At 56.0% G+C, this 19,770-nt stretch overlaps 2 protein-coding genes across 2 annotated transcripts in view; one reads left to right on the top strand and one right to left on the bottom strand.

Moving 5' to 3' along the window:
• TMEM63C (transmembrane protein 63C) overlaps window positions 1–9,098 on the top strand; it is a 32,345-nt gene extending 23,247 nt beyond the window's left edge. The window contains exons 7-24 of the mRNA XM_066321993.1: window positions 23–165; window positions 473–524; window positions 963–1,071; window positions 1,497–1,570; window positions 1,675–1,755; window positions 1,892–2,012; window positions 2,119–2,252; window positions 2,471–2,593; window positions 3,116–3,269; window positions 3,804–3,910; window positions 4,680–4,766; window positions 5,289–5,354; window positions 5,479–5,641; window positions 5,854–5,959; window positions 6,153–6,320; window positions 6,595–6,710; window positions 6,859–6,930; window positions 7,012–9,098. Coding sequence (XP_066178090.1) covers window positions 23–165; window positions 473–524; window positions 963–1,071; window positions 1,497–1,570; window positions 1,675–1,755; window positions 1,892–2,012; window positions 2,119–2,252; window positions 2,471–2,593; window positions 3,116–3,269; window positions 3,804–3,910; window positions 4,680–4,766; window positions 5,289–5,354; window positions 5,479–5,641; window positions 5,854–5,959; window positions 6,153–6,320; window positions 6,595–6,710; window positions 6,859–6,930; window positions 7,012–7,224 — 2,089 coding nt within the window. The 3' untranslated portion in view covers window positions 7,225–9,098. The remainder of the gene's footprint in view (window positions 1–22; window positions 166–472; window positions 525–962; window positions 1,072–1,496; window positions 1,571–1,674; window positions 1,756–1,891; window positions 2,013–2,118; window positions 2,253–2,470; window positions 2,594–3,115; window positions 3,270–3,803; window positions 3,911–4,679; window positions 4,767–5,288; window positions 5,355–5,478; window positions 5,642–5,853; window positions 5,960–6,152; window positions 6,321–6,594; window positions 6,711–6,858; window positions 6,931–7,011) is intronic.
• Window positions 9,099–12,590: 3,492 nt separating this feature from the next.
• Window positions 12,591–18,961, bottom strand: NGB (neuroglobin). The gene is made up of 4 exons (XM_066321992.1): window positions 18,847–18,961; window positions 17,434–17,545; window positions 15,955–16,074; window positions 12,591–14,802 (listed from the first exon to the last, which is right to left on the bottom strand). The coding sequence occupies exons 1-4, from the start codon at window positions 18,951–18,953 to the stop codon at window positions 14,656–14,658; spliced, it is 486 nt and encodes a 161-aa protein (XP_066178089.1). The 5' UTR covers window positions 18,954–18,961; the 3' UTR covers window positions 12,591–14,655.
• Window positions 18,962–19,770: the final 809 nt, after the last annotated feature.

Raw genomic sequence — 19,770 nt, 5'->3', positions numbered from 1 at the left:
ACCCCCACCTGCCTCTCTCCAGGGATGAGGAGATACAGAGCAAGTGTGGGATCGACGCCACCACCTACCTCTCCTTCCAGCGGCACCTCCTGGTCTTGCTGATGTTGGTTTGCGTGCTCTCCGTGGCTGTTATCCTGCCTGTCAACTTCTCAGGGGACCTCCTGGGTAAGTGCTTCCCTAGTCACAGGATGACTCAGGTGTGCCATGCAGGCTTCCAAGCCTTTGGGCAGGTATTATGCCTCTGGGAAAGAAGGCCAAAAAAACCCTCTCTCAGAAGCCCCCATGTGAGCAGGAGCCCACCGTCAGCTGGGTGACAGGAGCATAAGAGGCTGGGAAATTCAGGGCAGCGGGGACTGGATGGGGACCTGGGAGATGGAAAAGAAGGGAGCAAGGACCAGAGCCAATAACTGCAATATGGACATGCACACTGCACTGGTTCCCTTAACCTTCTGCTTCTCCTCTTCCTCTGCAGGACACAATCCCACCCACTTCGGCCGGACAACCATCGCCAACATCCCAACTCAGTAGGTGCTCCCAGAGGCAGGGGGGCTGTGTGTGCTGCCGCTGTGGTGGACACTGCTGGGAGCACCTGGGCACAGAACTCACCACAGCCCCGTGCTGGGGACAGGGACAGGTCCACTGAGCAGCACACCACTCACAGTAGCTCTCCTGTCTCTGTACTACATGAGCACAGTCAGGGCGGCCAACCCAGTGGCACTGCTCATTGCACCCCACTACTGGCAGAAGTGCTCTTGGGGGTGTTGTGTGGCCTCATTTCTGTAGTGTCTCAGTCCACAGCCTGGGTGCTGCCCCTGTAGTTCTGGGGTGAGTGTCTGACAGCTGGCATGGGGAGGTCCTGCTGAGTGGAAGGGGTGGCCATAGGTGAGATGCTGAGTGCCAGACTGGTCCCCATGCCACATCCTCACCACAGTGCTCACTGATCCCCACTTCCTCTCTTCCAGAGACCGTCTCCTGTGGCTGCACAGCATCTTTGCCCTCCTCTATTTTATCTTCACCATCCTTTGCATGGCTCACCACTCTGTCCACCTGGAATATAGAGAGAATGAGAAGGTGAGAAACCACCCCTCCTCCAACCCTGCCTTGTTTAGTGCTAATGGACAACTTCTTGCTTTGCACAAATGCTGGTCCCAGTAAATACAGAGGTCTTTAGGAACAGCCTGGAACTGGGCTGGCAGGGAAAGGTATGGTTGATTTTCACCAGCTTCTTGATAAAGTGACAGCCTGGAGACAAATTTCTCTCTCTTTACTGTCTTGTCTCTTGAGACTGAAGCTCTGCTGTATCCATCTGTCTGGGCTATGGCATTGTCTGGCTCGGCCTCATGGTTTGGGATTGGGCATTGAGGAGGTCTGTGCTGACTTGCCTCTGGGGTGGCAGTTTGTGCCCCAGCTCGCTGCTGGGTGGACAGAGCGGGAGCAGATCCTGCCCATCCTGCAGATCCTGCCCATCCTGCAGATCCCTTTGCCTCTTCCCCCAGGTCGCCCGGACACTGATGGTTACCCACATCCCCAAGGAGATCACAGACCCTTCACTTATCATCAAGCATTTCCAGTGAGTAGCCATGTGCCACAGCCTTGCTGGGTGAGTGGCAGGCAGGTGGCAGGGACTGTCCCTGTCCCCTGACTCCTGGTGCCACCATGTCCCTGTGCTTGCAGCGAGGCTTATCCCAGCTGCACCGTCACCAATGTCCAGTTCTGCTTCGACGTGCGCAAGCTGATGAAGCTGGATGCGGAGAGGTGAGTGCATGCACGTCTGTACTGCCTCTGTGGGAGGCTGTACTGCTCCTGCCCACCACCTCAAGGCACCCAGGCTGGGTTTATGTGTGTGTGTCTGGTGCTCCCCAAGTGACCTTTGCTATCGGCTTCCTGGCAGGCGCAAAGCAATGAAGGGGCGGCTTTACTTCACCACCAAGGCACAGAAAGAGGGGAAGATCATGATCAAAACTCACCCCTGCGCCCGCATCTTCTGCTGCCGCTTCTGTGGCTTTGAGGAGGTAGGAGGGTGCTGGCAGGGCTGCAGGCAGCACACCTACACCGTGGGCAAGGCAGAGCATGGCAGCTTGCCCCTGCCCCAGTGCACAGCCCTGGCTGCTCCCACAGGTGGATGCTGAGCAGTACTACGGGGAGCTGGAGGAGAAGCTCACAGATGAGTTCAATGCAGAGCGCAACCGTATCACACTCAAGCGGCTTGATATGGCCTTTGTCACCTTCCAGGACGAGCGGATGACAGCTGTGTGAGTGTCCCTCATGCAACGGCCGTGGGGATGCCCCTCAGCCTGTTGACCACCACTGCCAGGGAATTGGGGCACCTTGCCAGCTTTTCCAACCAAAGCCAGGCAATGGATTGGTCTCTCCTATGCCTCTGCCGTTTGTGGAGTTGGCTGCTCTGTTAGGGCTGCAGGAAGGGTCTCACAAGAAGTGAGACCTGACCCATGGCTCCCTCTTCCTGCAGGATTTTGAAGGACTACAGCCACATCCACTGCCGCAAGCACCCCCAGCAGTCCTCTGTCACCACCGTGGTCAAGTCACACCACTGGGGTGTTCGCTATGCCCCTGCACCCAGTGATATCATCTGGTGAACCCCCACAGCGGGAGGGAGGGGGAACAAGCAAACATGGGGAAGCCCATGTCCATACATATAAGGAGCCCACGCACATAGCTATAAGGAGCATATGCCCATAGCTATAGGGAGCCCATATAGCTGTAGGAAACCTATGTCTGTATCTTTAGGACACTTTCCCGGGGCGATGTGGGCTGAAAGTCCCTCCTATTGCCATAGCAGAAGTCAGCAGGGGTGATTGGGATGATCACCCCAAGGGTGGCAGACGGGGGGTAATTGCCAGAGTCTGATTTCTCTGGCCTGGTTCCAAAGTCTCCTGGTGGTATGGACCTCTGCTGTGGCTGTTCTCTGGTCCAGGGGGCTCTGCATGTGACAGCAAAGCAGCGTGGGGAGGGGAAGAAGGCAAGCTCAGAACAATGTCTGCCAGGATGGCTGGTGCAGATAGCAGGAGACAGAGTTTCATGAAGCTATGCCAGGAGGCCCAGGACACAGGGCTTTTCCTCCTGATCATGTCCAAGTTGTGTTTTCCTCTTACAGGGAGAATTTATCAGTCCGTGGCACATCGTGGTGGCTGCGATTCATTCTGCTTAATATCTGCCTGTTCATCCTTCTCTTCTTCCTCACTACACCGGCCATCATTGTCAACACTATGGACATGTTCAATGTCACACACCCTGTGGAGAGCCTCAAGGTAGTCCCTAACCCATGCCAGTTTTCCTAAAAGGTCATCATTTCTGGGCTTGTGATGGGGTGGGGCACCAGCTCTACACTGTCCTAAGAAGACAAGCTATCACTAGGATGGGCATTGATGAGGAACAGGGTCATTGATGAGGTCTTGCTCATACTTGCTACCTAGCCCCTTCTCCTTGTACTTCCAGTGGCAGATCCCTGGGGCAGCACCTGAGCTTTGGTGCTGGTGTCCATGGAGTCAGGCAGGTTGCTGTCCTTTCAAGAAGAAAGGTCTGGAAAGGGCTCATAAGATGTTAGGAGCTCCCAGCAGCACAGCTCTTCTTGCTCATTGACCTGTGAGCTTTTGGGTGGGCACTCAGAATATGGCTGTGGTACCTTTGGATGGCCTCAAGTTCTTATCTCCTGAAAAAAATGCCCCTGCTTATGGAAGGGAATGCTCCAGCCCACCTGCTGCATGCACCATCACGTGCTGTCTCCAGCATGGCTGTGTTGTAGTGGGTTGCTGAGGGGGTGATTGGCATCTCTCTTTCTGCAGAACCCCATCATCACCCAGTTTTTCCCTACGCTGCTGCTCTGGGCCTTCTCTGTCTTCTTGCCCTTCCTTGTCTACTACTCAGCGTTCTTTGAGTCTCACTGGACAAGGTAATGGGGCTGGCCCCACAGTCCCCAGGGCTGCCATACATGGGAGGAACTGCAGTGGAAGGGGAACCCAACCTGCAGGGAGGCAGGCAGTGAGCAGTAGCCCCCTGGGTGTTTCTCTCCATAGAAAGAGCCCCAAGTCCATGCTCAAAGGAGCCATTTGCTTCCCATGGTCCTGAGCACTTTCAGGCTACTAACAAAGTCAGGTGGTTTTAAGATGGATCTGAAGAAGTTTGTAAGAGGGACGGTGTGATGGTGGACTGGCAGCAGCAGGGCCATCCCAGGCATGCTTCCAGCCCTCCAAGGCAGAGGTATGGATTCAGGATGCTTAGAGGAAACTCCTGCAATGTACTCTCTCTGTCTTGACCCTCCATCAGCCCCAAGCCCTGTGCCTGGTCTGATAAGTCCTTGTGAGAGCTTTGTCACCACCTCCCTTCCTTTTTCTGGGGGAAACAAAAGGTCATGAACTGATACTAGATACCCATCTGCCCCTTGTTGAGTGTCTATACCAGCAGGGATGGTAGGAGAGGGCAAAGATGAAGGAGGCTGGGAATACGAGAGCTTTCACTACAGCAGATTACTCATGGTGACACACCCTAGCCTGGGAGAGGCTTTGCAAGGTCCCAGTGGAGGCATAGATCAAATGGACACAGCTTTGTGAGGCAGGGAGTAACTCCTTGGTGAAGAGTGAGACCAAGCCCAGCCCCTCACCCCACCTGCTGCTCTTTCCCAAAAAAGTGCAATGTTCTTTCTTTGTCTTCCATCTCTGCAGGTCAAGTGAAAATCAGATCACCATGCACAAGTGCTTCTTCTTCCTGGTGTTCATGGTTATCATCCTGCCCTCGCTGGGTCTGAGCAGGTACAGACCACCCTGCCATGCTGCTCTCCCTGCTCACAGGCTGTCAGGATCACACCCAGGCCCCTTGCCCTGGCAATCCAGCCCCAAAGGGCTAAGATCCCATTGCCAGTGAAACACAGTGATCTCTGGGGAGGAAAACACTCTTCAGCAGTGCTGATCCACTCACCCATGATCACAGATGGAAACCTTCCCCACAGAGGAGTGCAACAGAGCAGTTTACCAGGCTGCCACAGCTGACCCAAGAGGGCTGGTGACAGTGTTTAGCTGCTGCTTGGGTTCAGCTGACCCTAGAAGGACCTGGTCAGGTATCTGCGTAGCTCCAGCTACAGCAATCCTGGCCATCCAGGAGGCGAGCACACACTCCACAGTGGTCTCGTGTGGCAGAAGGGGGTGCTCTGGTAGTGTAGGGTGCAGAGGGTCTTGCCTAGTCAGGACAGGGAAGAGCACGTGCCTGTTGGGTGTCTCTCACATCACTCTGTAGTTCCCCTTCTGTCTGAGCTGCTCCTCTTCTGTTCCCTCCAGCCTGGACCTGTTTTTCCGCTGGCTCTTTGACACCCACTTTCTGGATGAGGCTGAAGTCAAGTTCCAGTGAGTAGCAGGAAGCTCCCAAACTTCCCAGGCAAGCGGGAGCACCTGTTGTCCACCACCAGCAGCTCTTGCAGCTCCTGCCTGCACATCCTCTCACTGTCTCACCTCTCTGTCCGTGGGGCAGGTGCGTTTTCCTCCCAGACAATGGCGCCTTCTTTGTCAACTACGTCGTCACTTCCAGCCTGATTGGGACAGCCATGGAGCTGCTGCGCATCCCAGGCCTCCTCGTCTACACTGCTCGCCTCTGCTTTGCCAAGTCTGAGCCCGAGCGGCTCCATGTCAAGCGGGTACGTGGCTCTGGTCATCTCTAAGTTTTCGTGACCCCCAGCACAGCAGAGATGCACTCACTGGAAACTCGGGCTGATGTGTTTCTGTGGGGTCACTCGTGGGGACTTCTTCAGGCTAGTGGGGGTGAGGCAGTCCTGTGGGCCAGGGTGCAAGGGCAAGTGCAGGCTTTGCAGTGACAGAGGCGGCAATGACACTGTTCGTTGTGCCCCAGAGCCAAGCATACCAGTTCCAGTTTGGACTGGAATACGCCTGGACCTGCTGTATCTTCTCTGTTGTCATGACCTACAGCATCACCTGCCCCATCATCGTCCCCTTTGGTGAGTATGATCCCCTGCCCATGATCCCAGCCATGCCAAGAACAAGCCTGTTCCAGCCATCAGCAGCAGCATGGGGGTGCAGGCTTCCTGCATTGTACAGGTGGGCACCCTTGGGCATTATCCCCAGGGCCTGCCCTGCTGTCCCTATGGCCTGGCTGTCCCCATTGCCAAGTGGCTCCTCTTGTCCCTCCAGGGTTGCTCTACATGCTGCTCAAGCACATGGTTGACCGGTACAACATTTACTACGTGTACATCCCCACCAAACTGAACCAGCGCCTCCACGTCGCTGCCATCAGCCAGGTTGTGGTGGCCCCCATCCTCTGCATGTTCTGGCTGCTCTTCTTCTCCGTCCTGCGCCTCGGTAGGGAGAGTTTGGGGCTGCGCCCTGCCACTGCTGAGGGTCGTGTCTGATGCTTGGGGGTGACAAGCCACTGGTGTCACCCTTGAGTTAGGCATGGCATGGAGAGTGGTATGGGGGGAGGTGTTGTGAAGACCTGGAAGGAGGTTTCAGCTTGTATTTTGGGAAGGGGATTGAGACCTTGTAAAACCCAAATCAGGCACCACCCTGGGTCTCAGCTGGACAAGCAGCAGGCTCTTGGAGGCTTATGTGCTGCCCCAGTGTCTCTGTGCCCTAGGTCCCACTCGGCCTGTCACCCTCTTCACCTTTGTGGTCCTCCTTTCCTGCATTGTCTTCTCCTTCTTTGGCCTCTGCCTGAAGAAGCTGCAGCCACGGAAACCCTCTAGCTACCAGGTGAGTGCAGACAGCCACCCACTCTGTTCCTTCACCCCAGTGCATCCCCTCCTTGCTTGCCATGGGGAATCTGAAATAGCACCTGGCTGTCCCTAGCCAAAGCTGGGCTCCCCAAACCATGTTTTCCTCATGGCCTCCTTCTCCTCAGATGTCTGACCAGTCTGAGAGCGCCTTCAACGACGTGGAGCGGAGCAGCGTTTCCTCCACCCCTAACTCCAATGTGAGTACCCCTCCACAGCCCTGCTGTGGCCACCTGCCCTTGCTCCCCTGGGTCCTGATGGCCCACTGCCCCCCGGGGCAGCTCTTTGTGGCCACTGTCCTGCAGGAGCCTGAGCTGAGCCTGACACCGGCAGCCTCTCCAGCACACCAGTCCTATGGCACCATGGGCAACCACCTGGAGCCAGTGGAGGATGGGGAGGATGGGGGCCTGCAGAGCTTCGAGACAGAGCTGGAGACAGTGGAGGGCGAGTACAGGAGCGGCCCCGTGATAGAGAGCCAGGCTCGCTACCAGTGAACATCCCCGCCACAGGCTGAGAACAGACTGTGCTGAGAGCGGAGAACGTGCCGTGGGGCAGGAAGGAGCCTTCCCTGCACTGGTGGGGGCACCTTGCTAATGGGGCAGGGGGTGACAGGACTGTGAGGGAGAGACCCCATTGCATGGGCAGTGGCAGGAGGCTGTGATGGTCCCTCCCACTGCCTGCACTGGCTGAGCCCCTGAGTGTCCCCCGTCCCCACCTGCCTCTTCCAGCACCCGGTGGGGTAGAGGGCGTGCAGCAGTATAGGGAGAGGGTCTCTCTGAGAGGCCATGCTTTTGGGGGCAGGAGGGAGGCCCTGGCCCCTCTGAGAGGAATAAGCAGCCCAGACAGCCCAGATGAATGTGCCTGCCACCGTGCTGTCCTCTGGGTCCTCAGTGGCAGGGGACAGCCACCCCTAACCCTTGCATCTCAATCCATCCAGTCACTGCTCAGGCAGCTGTCCTGCTGCCTTCCCTGCTGCTGGCCTGCAGGCTGCTGCCTGCCCCTTCTTTGCCCATTTTTGCAGGGACTGCTGACTTGCGTGTGTTTTGGTGGGGAAGGTGAGTGTCCCTACATCTGCCACCAGAGCCCTTACATGAGCACCAACAACCCTGCACCATAGCAGGCATCAAATGCAAGCCCAGCTCTTCCTTGACCTCCCACTCCATCCCCCCATCTTGCTGCACAAGGCCTGTGCCCTTGGGGAGAAGTGGGAAGGCAAGAGACAAGTGTGTTTAATGGCTTTGAGGACAGCTCCTTGTCACTCCTCTTCCTGACAGCATCCCATCGTGCTCATGCTCTCACTGGGGCTGCCCATGGGGCCCAGAACAGCTCTGTCCTAATGCAACACAACAGCGGGGACAGGTGGAGGCTAGCCTGGAGTTCCAGGTGCTCCTGGTCCACCACATCCTGCCTGCCCTTGTCCACAAGCTGCAGCTGTGGGATGCTCCCCCAGTAGCCACACTGCCTCTTCAATGTGAGTCCTGCTGTTATTAATGTAAATGCGCCATTACCTGCCCAGACAGCATCCCTGAAGTTTTCCAGCTCATCCAGAGTAGCTGTGGTGGCCCCTGGGGACAAGGGTTTATCCTCATCCTGCTCAGCTCCTCTCCCACCATGGTCCACCTGGGCATGCTGGCTCCTCACTCAGCCCTGCTTTGGCCTCAGGGCTGATTTCCTGTCCTTGATTCTCCTGCTAGCATCAAAGCAACTAGAGTTGCCACCATCCCAGGATAGTGCAGGGAGGGAAGGGAGGAAAGTACAGCTCTACCAGCACCAGGGCTGCTGGCAGCAGTGCAAAGGCAGATGCTCAGCCAAGGCACTGGTTAGCATTAGTAGTGCCACTGGGAGGAGGGGTAGTGTGCCAGTTTTGGGCTGAGGAGGAGGTTGAAAGGCAGCCCAGCAGTGAGAGCACCAAGGGGGCCCTTAGGACAGTCCTGTGGGGCTGGTGGGTCTCAGCTGAGCTGGCTGGCAGTCCCGTGGCCCCCTTCTCACCCACACCCCTGCATGCTGGGGCGGTGGCACACTTGCCACAAAGTGGTTGCCTCGGGGGAGCCTTGAGCTCAGACACACCCTTCCAACCCAAAAAAGTTTCCTGGGGGGTTTATGGCCTCCTGCCCCGGTGCCCCCGTGGCTGCCCATGGCTCAGCTGCTCCCCTCACTGCCTGCTCCAGAGGCAGCCCCAGGCAGGGCACGGGGATGCTGGTGGTCTCTGAGGGTAGAAGCAAGTGCCTGCTAGTGGCACTGTGTCCTCGGGAGCTCGGGCTGCTGGTCTGATTGCCCTTGGCTGCCCCACTGCAGGAATGTGCCAGAGGTCTGTACCTTCTCGTGATTTATTGCTATGACCGTGCCTTGAATAAAATGACTTCACCCAGCTGCTGCCTGGCGTCGTCACCCCCATGCGTCTTTCCTGGCACTGGTTTAGGGGCAACCCTTGCCACTGGAGCCTTTTCCCACCTGTAGGCTGCTTTTGACCCTGCCTAGAGATGTCCTGCAGAGGCTTCAGTGGCAAGGAGACTGCTTGGACACATCCCCACCTCCAGACAGCCCACTATGATCCCCATAAAAACAAACCCTAAAAGTGGGCAGAAGCAGCAAAGTTTCGGGAGTGAAAGAACAGCTCACTGTGTCCCAGACAGACTGGCACAGCCCTTGGCACCATCCCTCTGTTGGGGATGGGATGCAGTCATGGGACAGTGGTGTGCCTTTCTTGCCCACCTTCTGTCAGCCGTCACTCCACTGGCAGAGCTGGCTCAGAACACCACCAAAGGTGCAGATGCTGCTTGAAGATGGCAAGAGGGTGGCCTGGAGTCCTCTCTATGACCACAGCAAGGGTCAGGGGCAGGAGGAACCCATTCCATCTGAGGATGGAGCAGATGTTCCCAAAGCTGAACTACCCACCAGCAAATCGCAGGGAAGGGGGTGAACACCATTTTGGAAGTCCTTCTCTAGATTGTGAGAGAACAGTGCTCTTTTCTGCCTTCCTCCCTCTCAAAATACACACTATTTTTACCTGAATTCCTGCTTGAATGATTTGACCCTGGTTTCAGCAGGTTCCTCCTGCTGGCTCCTCCACAGCTCCAGCGGGGTGAGTGCTGCCCCTCTGGTTCAGGGCACAGGGCAGAAGGCATGGGGAGTGCTTCACTTTGGCTGAAGAAATGGAAAACTAAAAACCCATCTCATGCCCCTACAGAGGCTCCCCGTGGTTTGTAACGAGTGGTAAACAGAGTTACCACAGGGCATTGCCGTGCCAGGGAGCTGGGCAGGAGCTCTGCGTGTGAGCCAAGGGCTGTAATCACTGCAGTTGTTGCCGGTGGCAGCTTTCCCAGCCCTCACTCCAGGAAGCTCCTCACAGCCTAGTGCAGGGCTATGGACCCCATCACACCACCCCTCAGCCTGGTGCAGGGCTATGGACCCCATCACACCACACCTCCACCTAGTGCAGGGCTATGGGCCCCATCACACCACACCTCCACCTAGTGCAGGGCTATGGGCCCCATCACACCGTGCCTGGGCCTAGTGCAGGGCTGTGGGCCCCATCACACCGTGCCTGGGCCTAGTGCAGGGCTATGGGCCCCATCACACCGTGCCTGGGCCTAGTGCAGGGCTGTGGGCCCCATCACACCACACCTGGGCCTAGTGCAGGGCTGTGGGCCCCATCACACCGTGCCTGGGCCTAGTGCAGGGCTGTGGGCCCCATCACACCACACCTGGGCCTAGTGCAGGGCTATGGGCCCCATCACACCACACCTGGGCCTAGTGCAGGGCTATGGGCCCCATCACACCGTGCCTGGGCCTAGTGCAGGGCTGTGGGCCCCATCACATCGCCCCTCAGCCTAGTGCAGGGCTGTGGGCCCCATCACACTGCCCCTCAGCCTAGTGCAGGGCTGTGGGCCCCATCACACCACACCTGGGCCTAGTGCAGGGCTATGGGCCCCATCACACCGCCCCTCAGCCTAGTGCAGGGCTATGGGCCCCATCACACCGCCCCTCAGCCTAGTGCAGGGCTATGGGCCCCATCACACTGCCCCTCAGCCTAGTGCAGGGCTATGGGCCCCATCACACTGCCCCTCAGCCTAGTGCAGGGCTGTGGGCCCCATCACACCACACCTGGGCCTAGTGCAGGGCTGTGGGCCCCATCACACCTCACCTCCACCTAGTGCAGCGCCATGGGCCCCATCACACCTCACCTGGGCCTAGTGCAGGGCTGTGGGCCCCATCACACCTCACCTCCACCTAGTGCAGCGCCATGGGCCCCATCACACCTCACCTGGGCCTAGTGCAGGGCTATGGGCCCCATCACACCGCCCCTCAGCCTAGTGCAGGGCTGTGGGCCCCATCACACCTCACCTGGGCCTAGTGCAGGGCTATGGGCCCCATCACACCGTGCCTGGGCCTAGTGCAGGGCTGTGGGCCCCATCACACCACACCTGGGCCTAGTGCAGGGCTGTGGGCCCCATCACACCTCACCTGGGCCTAGTGCAGGGCTATGGGCCCCATCACACCGCCCCTCAGCCTAGTGCAGGGCTATGGGCCCCATCACACCTCACCTGGGCCTAGTGCAGGGCTGTGGGCCCCATCACACCGCCCCTCAGCCTAGTGCAGGGCTATGGGCCCCATCACACCACACCTGGGCCTAGTGCAGGGCTATGGGCCCCATCACACCACCCCTCAGCCTAGTGCAGGGCTATGGGCCCCATCACACCACACCTCCGCTTTGAAACCCACTCAGGAACCCGCTCCTGACTGCAACCTGCACACTCAGAATCCCTCACAGCCGGGGCCCAGCAATCGCATGGAGTGTCCCACTGTGCCGGCTGGTGGCAGGCAGTGACAGGAGCACCTGCACTGGGCAGCAGCCACAGCAAAGGGGCAGTCTGTGGGGGCTGTGGCAAACCTCCCTGCTGGCACAGGCAGTCAAAGATGGGAGTGCTTCTGGAGGCTGCCACGCTGGCCCTTCCCTGCTGTGCCAGGCTTGGACTCCCAGCACCAGTCCTGAGGCCAAGAAGAGATGGAAAACTTATTTTATCAATGACCCAAGGGGGGTATTTCTTTGCATTCAGATTTCTGCTGCTCTCCTTGCCCTTCACAGCCCACCACACATTGCCTTGTGGAACAAGCCCATCCTGAATGAGCAGCATGGCTCTCCCAGAATGTTTTCCCTTCTCTCCTGTGCCAGGGCTGGGATTTCCAACCTTTGGGAGATGCTATTACAGACCCTGAGCTGGCTTCCCCACTCGAGGCACCATTCTTCAGCATCAAGTCCCCAACTCTCACAGGGCTGGAAACCCATCTTATCAAAGCTAGAAAATGCTAGAAGACAGAACCGAGTGCATCCTCACCAGCTACTCCCTGGGCAGGGCTGCTGGAATGACTCCACAATCCAGCTGGCAGGGTGAATGATGCTCCGTGGAGCCAAACAGGACTTCGTTATGAAGCCATGCTCTGCTGCTGCAGATGACCACCAGTGGGTGACCAGGTCACCAGCAATAGGTGAGTCAGTGCTATGTCAAAGAACAAAAGCAGCAGCTGAACAACAGAAAAGAGATTTTTAGGCTGATTGCTTAAAATTCTGATTCCATTAGAGATTATTACACTTGAAGGGTCTGAGCAATCAGTAGCAGGGTGTCTCTGTCAGCCCCTCCACTGCTCACCCATTCAATTACCAGACCCAAAAACACCCAACACACTTTTGCTGGTGGATGTGTTCTCATGTCAGTCAAGCTGCATTACACAAGTGCTCTCAGTGACCAATATCTCCAAAGCTAGAATCAAGAAGAAATTAGTAAATCACTCTTTGTCATACTTTTTTTCTGGTCTGCTTGGGCCTTTTATATTAAAATAAACACAAGGCATCAAAACCGGCTAAGACTCACTGTTGTTTTTTAATAAACAGTACAGCTGGGTATAAGAGGCACACAGACTAGTTCAGTTCTCTTGGGAGTTACACAAAAATGTGGCACAGAAGAGCAGAAATCAAGGAAAGCTAGAGGGAGCAGAGATGGTTTGGGCAGTAACACCCACAACCCACCCATCACACAGCTGCCTACTTGTCACATGGTGCCAGAAGGTGACCCACTCCTATGATGCTGAAGGCTGATGCCCCATAACAGGGTTGCAAAGAGAACATCCCCATTCCCAAACCCTCCTGCCCCATACCGTGCCATCAAAGCTAGTGTCCCACCCCAGCCCCAGCTCCTCCATCCCTCACTGCTGGGTGCAAGAGTGGGGAGGACTTCACCTGACCCAGCTGATGGAGGGAGCTGTGGACCAGGATGCAGGGCCACCACCACACTGCAGGGCTGCAGAGGCAGAACATGGTACAGTGGGGAGGACAAGGAACGTGGGGATCTTCACTGCCTGTTTCAGAAAAACCTATTAGCTTGCCTCCCAAACACAGCTGGAGGGCTTTTTACTTGCTGGAAACCCATCAGGCCTGGAGGCAGGGCACTACAGACCCATCTCACAGGATACCTCATCATCCCCTCCATGGCACCAGCCTAGGAGCCCTCAGTTATGTTGAGCAGCACTCTCTTGCCCCAGAGTGGAAGACATCTGAGAAAAGGAGGAATGTGTCCTCAGAACAGGACCATCTCAGACCTCCACACTAGGCTCCTGCTGTCCTGAAAAAGAGGCCAAAAAAAAAGGGTGCTGCCTATAACTGAATAATTTCTCCATGTCCTTGCTCTGGGGCTAGTGGTGGCTAGAATCATGGTTCTGCTTGTTCCACAGTGACTTCCTCATAAAGACGAACTCTTCCTCAAAGTGCTCAAGTTCAGCCCCTTCACAGAGCCCTCAGGTGCTGCCTGTCAGCATTTTTCTGGGATTTCTTCTAGCAGATGCTATCTCCTCACTCCTGCAGGGTGAGGAACTCTGCAGATGGGCACTGTGAGCAGCTGGGAAGCGCTCCAGATTCTGACAGCATCAGCAGGAAGATTCCAGCTATGCTTCCTCTGGCCAAGAGCCACAATTTCTGGAAGCTGTTGCTATGACACAATTGCAACCTTCATTTTTATTTTAAGACATCTTTTCCTTGGATTTACTTTGTTTTCCTTAACACAAAGCAGTAAACAGACATTGCTACTGCTGCTGTTGCTGCTGCTGCTGCATTTCAAATGGCTCTAAGGCTAAACCAGCTGACCAAATCAACACAAAGCCTTTCAGCTGGCAGCCCAACCCTGCCAAAAGTAGTCTCACCTTGGGATTAATGTGACACCACTGCCTGAAGCATCCCTAGGAAACCTATTGGCTTGTGGCCAACCTGACACAGGGAAAAGCCAGGGATTCCATCCAGGTCAGAGGCAAGGCAGAAGAAAGCACCAGGACTAACCATCTGGTAATGATATATTGATGAAGAGAGAGGGGGAAAACTCTCTACAAGGTTTGAGGACAGCCACATGGTGTGACCAGCCTCGCTCTCTTGCTGCCTTTTGACCTGGATGGAGCCAAATGTGTCACTGCCACAGCTGAACCAGGTACAGCAGCACAGGAGGGCTGAGCAGTGTCAGACCTGGCAGGTAAAGCACAGAAAATAGGATTTCGAGCAAATAAGCCCAGGAGGCCTATGCCAGCTGTCACCTGCCTCGGGTGGGTAGCAAGAGGAGGGAAGATGAGCAAGCTAAAACCCAGAGTAGGTAGATGGGTGTTGGTGTTCCTGAAGGAACTTGGGGCAGGGGGGCATACCAGTGCTGTGGCACTGCCAGGCTTCAGTGCAGGGACATGCCCTGCCAGCCCTTAGCAAAGGCAGAGACACACTCGTGTTGAAGCAGGGTGGAACCACGTGAGAGCCCCACAGCATGTGGTGAGTGGCAGAGGCAGCCATGGGCTGGTGCACACAGAAAGACAGAGGTGGGGAGAGGCAGCGAGTGTGGCGTGAGACTCCCCGTGCTCAGGACCGCTGCATGGTCAGGGATAGGGATGGCTGGCAGGATCTAGTCCCCTTCTGGGAGGGTCTCCCAGCCACGCTGCATGGCTTTCACCACAGCACTGTACAGTTTGCTCCAAGCTTCCTGCACCTCTGGGCTGAAGGCAGCACCAAGGCATTTCTCCAGCATGTACAGCAAGGACTCGCCGACAGTCTGCAAACCAAACAAGGAGGTGTCAAGCTCAGCACCAGAGGATGACATGTGGTCTCTTGTTCACTTCACCACCTTTTCTGACTTCTCCAATTGCAGGGCACCTGCTCCTCTTCCACCAACAGTACCAGGCCCCTCCAGTCCCTGGCTTGCCAGAAGGGGCCCAGAAGCAGCCCATGTCATCCTTTTCCCCTGCCCTATGCTGGCCCTCACCATGCACGACTGCAGAGTGGAAGTCAGGGAGCAAGGGCTGACACTGCACATGTAACACCAGGGGAGAGGCACCCATCCAGTGTCTGTGGCTCCCAGGTGCAGGTAGCTGGCCCTATCCCTTGGCATAGCAGTGGAGCAGCAGAGCTGAGCAATGCCCTGATGTCAGGAGAGTGGATCAGACCCCATGCTGGATGTTTAAGGCATGTCTCAGTGTCTCTCAGGCTTTCTCCACAGGACACTGCTCCTCACAGAGCTGTGAGCAGCCACATGCAGGAGCACCCCCACACTGAGTGCAGAGCTGGTGGGGATCACTACCCCAAACAAAAGGGACCCTGCTCCCTCTGAAGAGAACAAAAGGGAGCAATATCAGGAATGAGCCACGTGTGGGTTAGAAAGCTTTTCTTCAACCCACTCTTCCCCACTGCATTTCTGTCCATGCCTGATAGCAGGAGAGGAGTAATCAAGGGTTTAATATGGAAGATGCTTGGGTGTTACTGGCATGGAAGAAGCAGGGGCTGAGGTGCCACAACATCATCCCAGTGCAGACACAAAGAGGTGGATGCTCCCTTTTCCAGGTGTGGTGAGGTTTGCCCAGAGCATTAGATGCAAAGGATCCAGGGCAAAGGCTGAGCCTGCAGCCCTGTGCTACAGGAGAGACTTCAGTGTCCTAAACCACGGTCCTCTTCAAACAGTGGAAATGCTTTGCTACCATCTATCCTTTCTGCCTGGGCTTACTGGGCAAGGGCAGAAAACAAGGGGAGCTCAAAGGTTTCCCTCATTGGGGCAGTGTCACTACATTGGTATCAGCACCTTGGACGGGCTGCCCTGAGCCATCAGCCTTCTCTCCAGACAGCTGAACCCAAAGGAAGGATGGGAACAGCTGAGGGTTGCAGGCAGGGGTGAACAAACACAGTCACAGAGAGACAAGAGAGAACACCTCACCGAGAAAGACTCAACCTTCACACCAACTGCCTGGTGCTTCTTGCCAAGGTTGCAGAGATATTCTTCCAGACAGGACAAGTTCTCCATGTGGCTCACAGCAGCATCAATCACCAGCATCACCTAGTGCAGGAGCAGAAAGGCAGAGTGGCATTAACAGAAAGGTTCGGCTTCCCTCTCAGAGGAAACAAAATGGCTGACCTTCTATTTCACCCTTGTCAGCCTCATCCCCCCCAGCCCTCTGAGCTTTCCTTTGCTCTAGTGTGATCCATGTGTCACATCAGTGAGGCTGGCAGCAGCACACACCACATCCTTCCATGGGACACTTGCACAGCAAGCAGCACTGCTGACCACGCTGTACCAGAGGGGACAAACAGCCCTACAGCAGAGCAGCTGCAGGTCAAGGCCTAATGGTGATGCATTAATTACAGCTCCTAGGACCCCAGGAAAACTGCATGGGAACTCTTGACCTGGTCTGGTAAAACATATACCATTAGTCTCTCAGGAGCATTAAGAGTCAAATGGAAACAGTACAGAAAAGATTTAATGAAGGATGAAGGGAACAGACACAACAAATTAGAAGAAGAGATTGAAGCCAGGGCATGGTTAGCTTGACAAAGCCAAGAGGTGATAGAATTGTACCCTGTAATTTCAACAGGCAATTTATCTCCAACAAGAGCAAAGAACTCAAAGCAATAATGTTAATTTTGCCAATAAAGAGAGGCTGGAAAATAACAAAAAAGCTTGCAGCTATCAGAGGAGCTCAGTCCTGAAACAGCCTCTTAACAAGGAATAAAGACAGGCAAGTAAAGCACCAAACTGGTTTAAAGATGGAGTCAGGCAGCTAATAAAGGCATCTGCAAGCCAAGGCTGTGCTTTGTCCCAGTGTGGCTTCTCTTCAGGGTTCAGCAAAGGGTTTCTGCTGCACCAGGTGTACTGTGCATGCATGAGCCTCTCCTCAGCTGCTCCTTTCTCTGTTTGGGAGAGAGGGAATGTGTACTGCAGCACTCCCTCGGAGGGGCTGTGGGCTTCCTGGCTTCTCAGCTGCACCAACAACTTCTCCACAGCAGTGGGGCCAGGGCAGCCTGACCCACTGCCCAGCTCTGTGCCACCTCCTGGTCAGTGTGTGGCCAAGCAGAGAGCTTCAGTCCTCATCGGGACACAGGTGAGCTCCCTGAGGCACCTCCACAGTAGGAGAAGGATTCTTTCAGCTTTCACAGGAAGCAATCAACACTCAGATGAGGGCATGGAAATCAACATGGTACTTCTTAGCCATCATAACCTGTCTTCTCATCCCCTCCCCACTGTTGTAGGACACTTTGTCCTAGCCTTCTGCTAGCCTGAGTAACCCCTTGCAGTTACCATCTCAAGAGGAAACTTCTCATGTGTTCCCTGGTCAGACAAACCACAGTCCCAAATCATTGCCTAAGAGTTTCTTCCTCCATGGAGACTGCTCCAGCCATGCCACAGCCCTTCTCTCACCTTCCTGATGTGATCCAGGAACTCAGGGGCAGAGAGGCACTCCTGAGGGCTGGCAAACTGCTTGCAGTTGTACTGGAAAAGGGGCAGCAGGTCAGGATCCAAGTCAAACAGCCTGCAACAGCAAGAAAGAACACTGCATCTTCTCGCTTCCTCAGCTTTATTTAAGGTCTCACTCAACCTATCAGCAGCACACCCACAGCTCACTACTGCCTTCCTACCCACTCACTGATCCCTCCCCATCTGTAAAAGATCCAAAAGTTCTGGAAAGTTTTCATTTGGGGCAATCCAGATTACCTACAGACAAAAACCTTTCTGTTTCTCTAGCCCATAACCCCAGCTCTCTGATACATATTTATGTCACCTGAGAACTAGTCCCAACCCTTTGGAATTTGTCCCAGCCTGGCCCTTCTCCTCAAAGTCTCGGCTGTTGTCTCGACTATTCCCATTCTCACTTTTTGATCCCCTTGAACCCAAAAGTTCCCAAATCAGGGAAGGCTTCCAAGCTCCAGCAGCCATCTGGACCGAGGGGAGCATGTACAAACTCAGCTGATGCCCCACTCCCCGACATCATCACCAGCTCCCATTTCCTCTCCCCCTGCTCCATGCCCCATCCTCCCTTGCCACTGCATGTCAGCAGCCACCCAGGTAGATAGAACAGGCCACCGGTAATTCAGTCAAGTCTCTCTTCTCATCCTGCACATCGAACTACTGCACCCCTCTCCCCCACACTGTTGTCACTGCTTTAGTCCTGCTCTGGGAGACTTGGATCCCTTTCGCTGCGGAAGCTGCTAATCAACTCTCCATTTTTCCTTTTAAAACGACTTTTCATTGATTTTTCCTTTTTTTTTCTCTTCACATAATTGATATATTAATCTGCCGAGGAGAGGCAAGGAGCTGGGTATCAGCCATTCCACCCGGCACACCATTTCCTCTGCCCGGCGGCCAGGTCTGTGCCTGGGGCTGCACAGCGTTTCTGTGATCGGGGAATGATGGGGTGGCCCTTTCCATACACGCCTCGGAGCCAAGCGGACACACGGCCCTTCGAAGAGCAGAAGTCGCGGTGACAAGGCAGGGGATGAGCGGGGCAGAAACGCACAAAACCCGCCCGCCGCTTCTCTCTCCGTCTCCGCGTGGCAAAGTTCTCACTCGCCAAGGACGGCAAAGGCAGGGCGGCAGCGCGGAGCGGAGCCCAGCCCTGCCCCACGCCGCTGCCCCACGGCACCCGCGGCTCGGCGGCGGAGCGAATTCGGACCGCCAGCCACGCGAGGGGAGAGAGGCCAGGGGAGGGCAGCCGGCCAGGAGCCGCCGCCAAGCACAGCGAAGCCAAGAGCCGAGCGGAGCCCGTCCATCCCTCCCGCGGGTCGGTGGGGCGAGCCGGCACCGGGGTGTCGGCGGCCGCATCGCGCCGCTCACCTGGTGAAGAGGACGAGGCCGTGCTGCACGGGGCTGCCGCTCACCCGCCGCCAGCTCTCCCGGATCAGCGCTCGCTGCCCGCCCGACAGCGGCATCCCGCTCTCCATGGCGGGGGCGCTGCCCCTGGCCGCCCGAGGCGAGGCGCCGGTACCGCGGCTCCGCGGGCGGAGGGGCCGGAGAGCTGCGGCCGCCCGCCCCTCGCTGCCCCCGCGGCCCCCGGGCTCCCGCCCCCGCGCCCCGCCACGGCCGCGCCCCGCCCGGGGAACGGAGGTCGCACCGAGCGTTTCCCGCTCGGGAGAAGGGAGCGGGGATGGAAGGAATAAAAAAAGAAATTCGAAATGCCCAAACTTCCCTATCCCGGGCCCGCGGGGCAGGACAGAAAGTTCAGCTGGTTCACGGTTGACATTTCCCGTCCGTCCTGATTTTACGGCAGGGCAGAGCCGTGCCACCGAGACCTGGCCACCTTCACTCACCATTAGCACGGCTCCCTCTGAGTCTAACGTTGCTTGGGAGGGCCTCAACGATGCTCTGCAGCATCCTCTTGCTCTTGGCCACTTCCACTGAGACTCTGGATGCCACGCAGCCACCTGCTATCTCCACAGCCTGATGAAGTCTAGACACTGCAAGGTACGTGTCTAATTTAAGGCTAATTATGCCAGCTGAAGCAGGCAAAGTTGTTAATAACAGATGAGAAGACATGACATCTTTGTCAAATGTGTTCAGGATGCACAGATTCTCTTTGCTGCTTAATTTGGCCCCAGGTTTTATGCAGCACAGAGGAAAGAAACAAAGCAAGAAAAGGCAAATGAGGTCTCAAGCAACACAAGGGAAGTCAGGAAAGTTAAGGTTTTCAGAAGGACGAGAGCAATACAGAAGTGCAACTAATACTGAAACCATCACAGTCTGCACCAAAATAACAATTGT

This window comes from Sylvia atricapilla, chromosome 6, assembly GCF_009819655.1.
Source record: "Sylvia atricapilla isolate bSylAtr1 chromosome 6, bSylAtr1.pri, whole genome shotgun sequence".
NCBI classification, from domain to species: domain Eukaryota; kingdom Metazoa; phylum Chordata; class Aves; order Passeriformes; family Sylviidae; genus Sylvia; species Sylvia atricapilla.
This window is presented reverse-complemented; position numbering and strand designations above follow the sequence as displayed.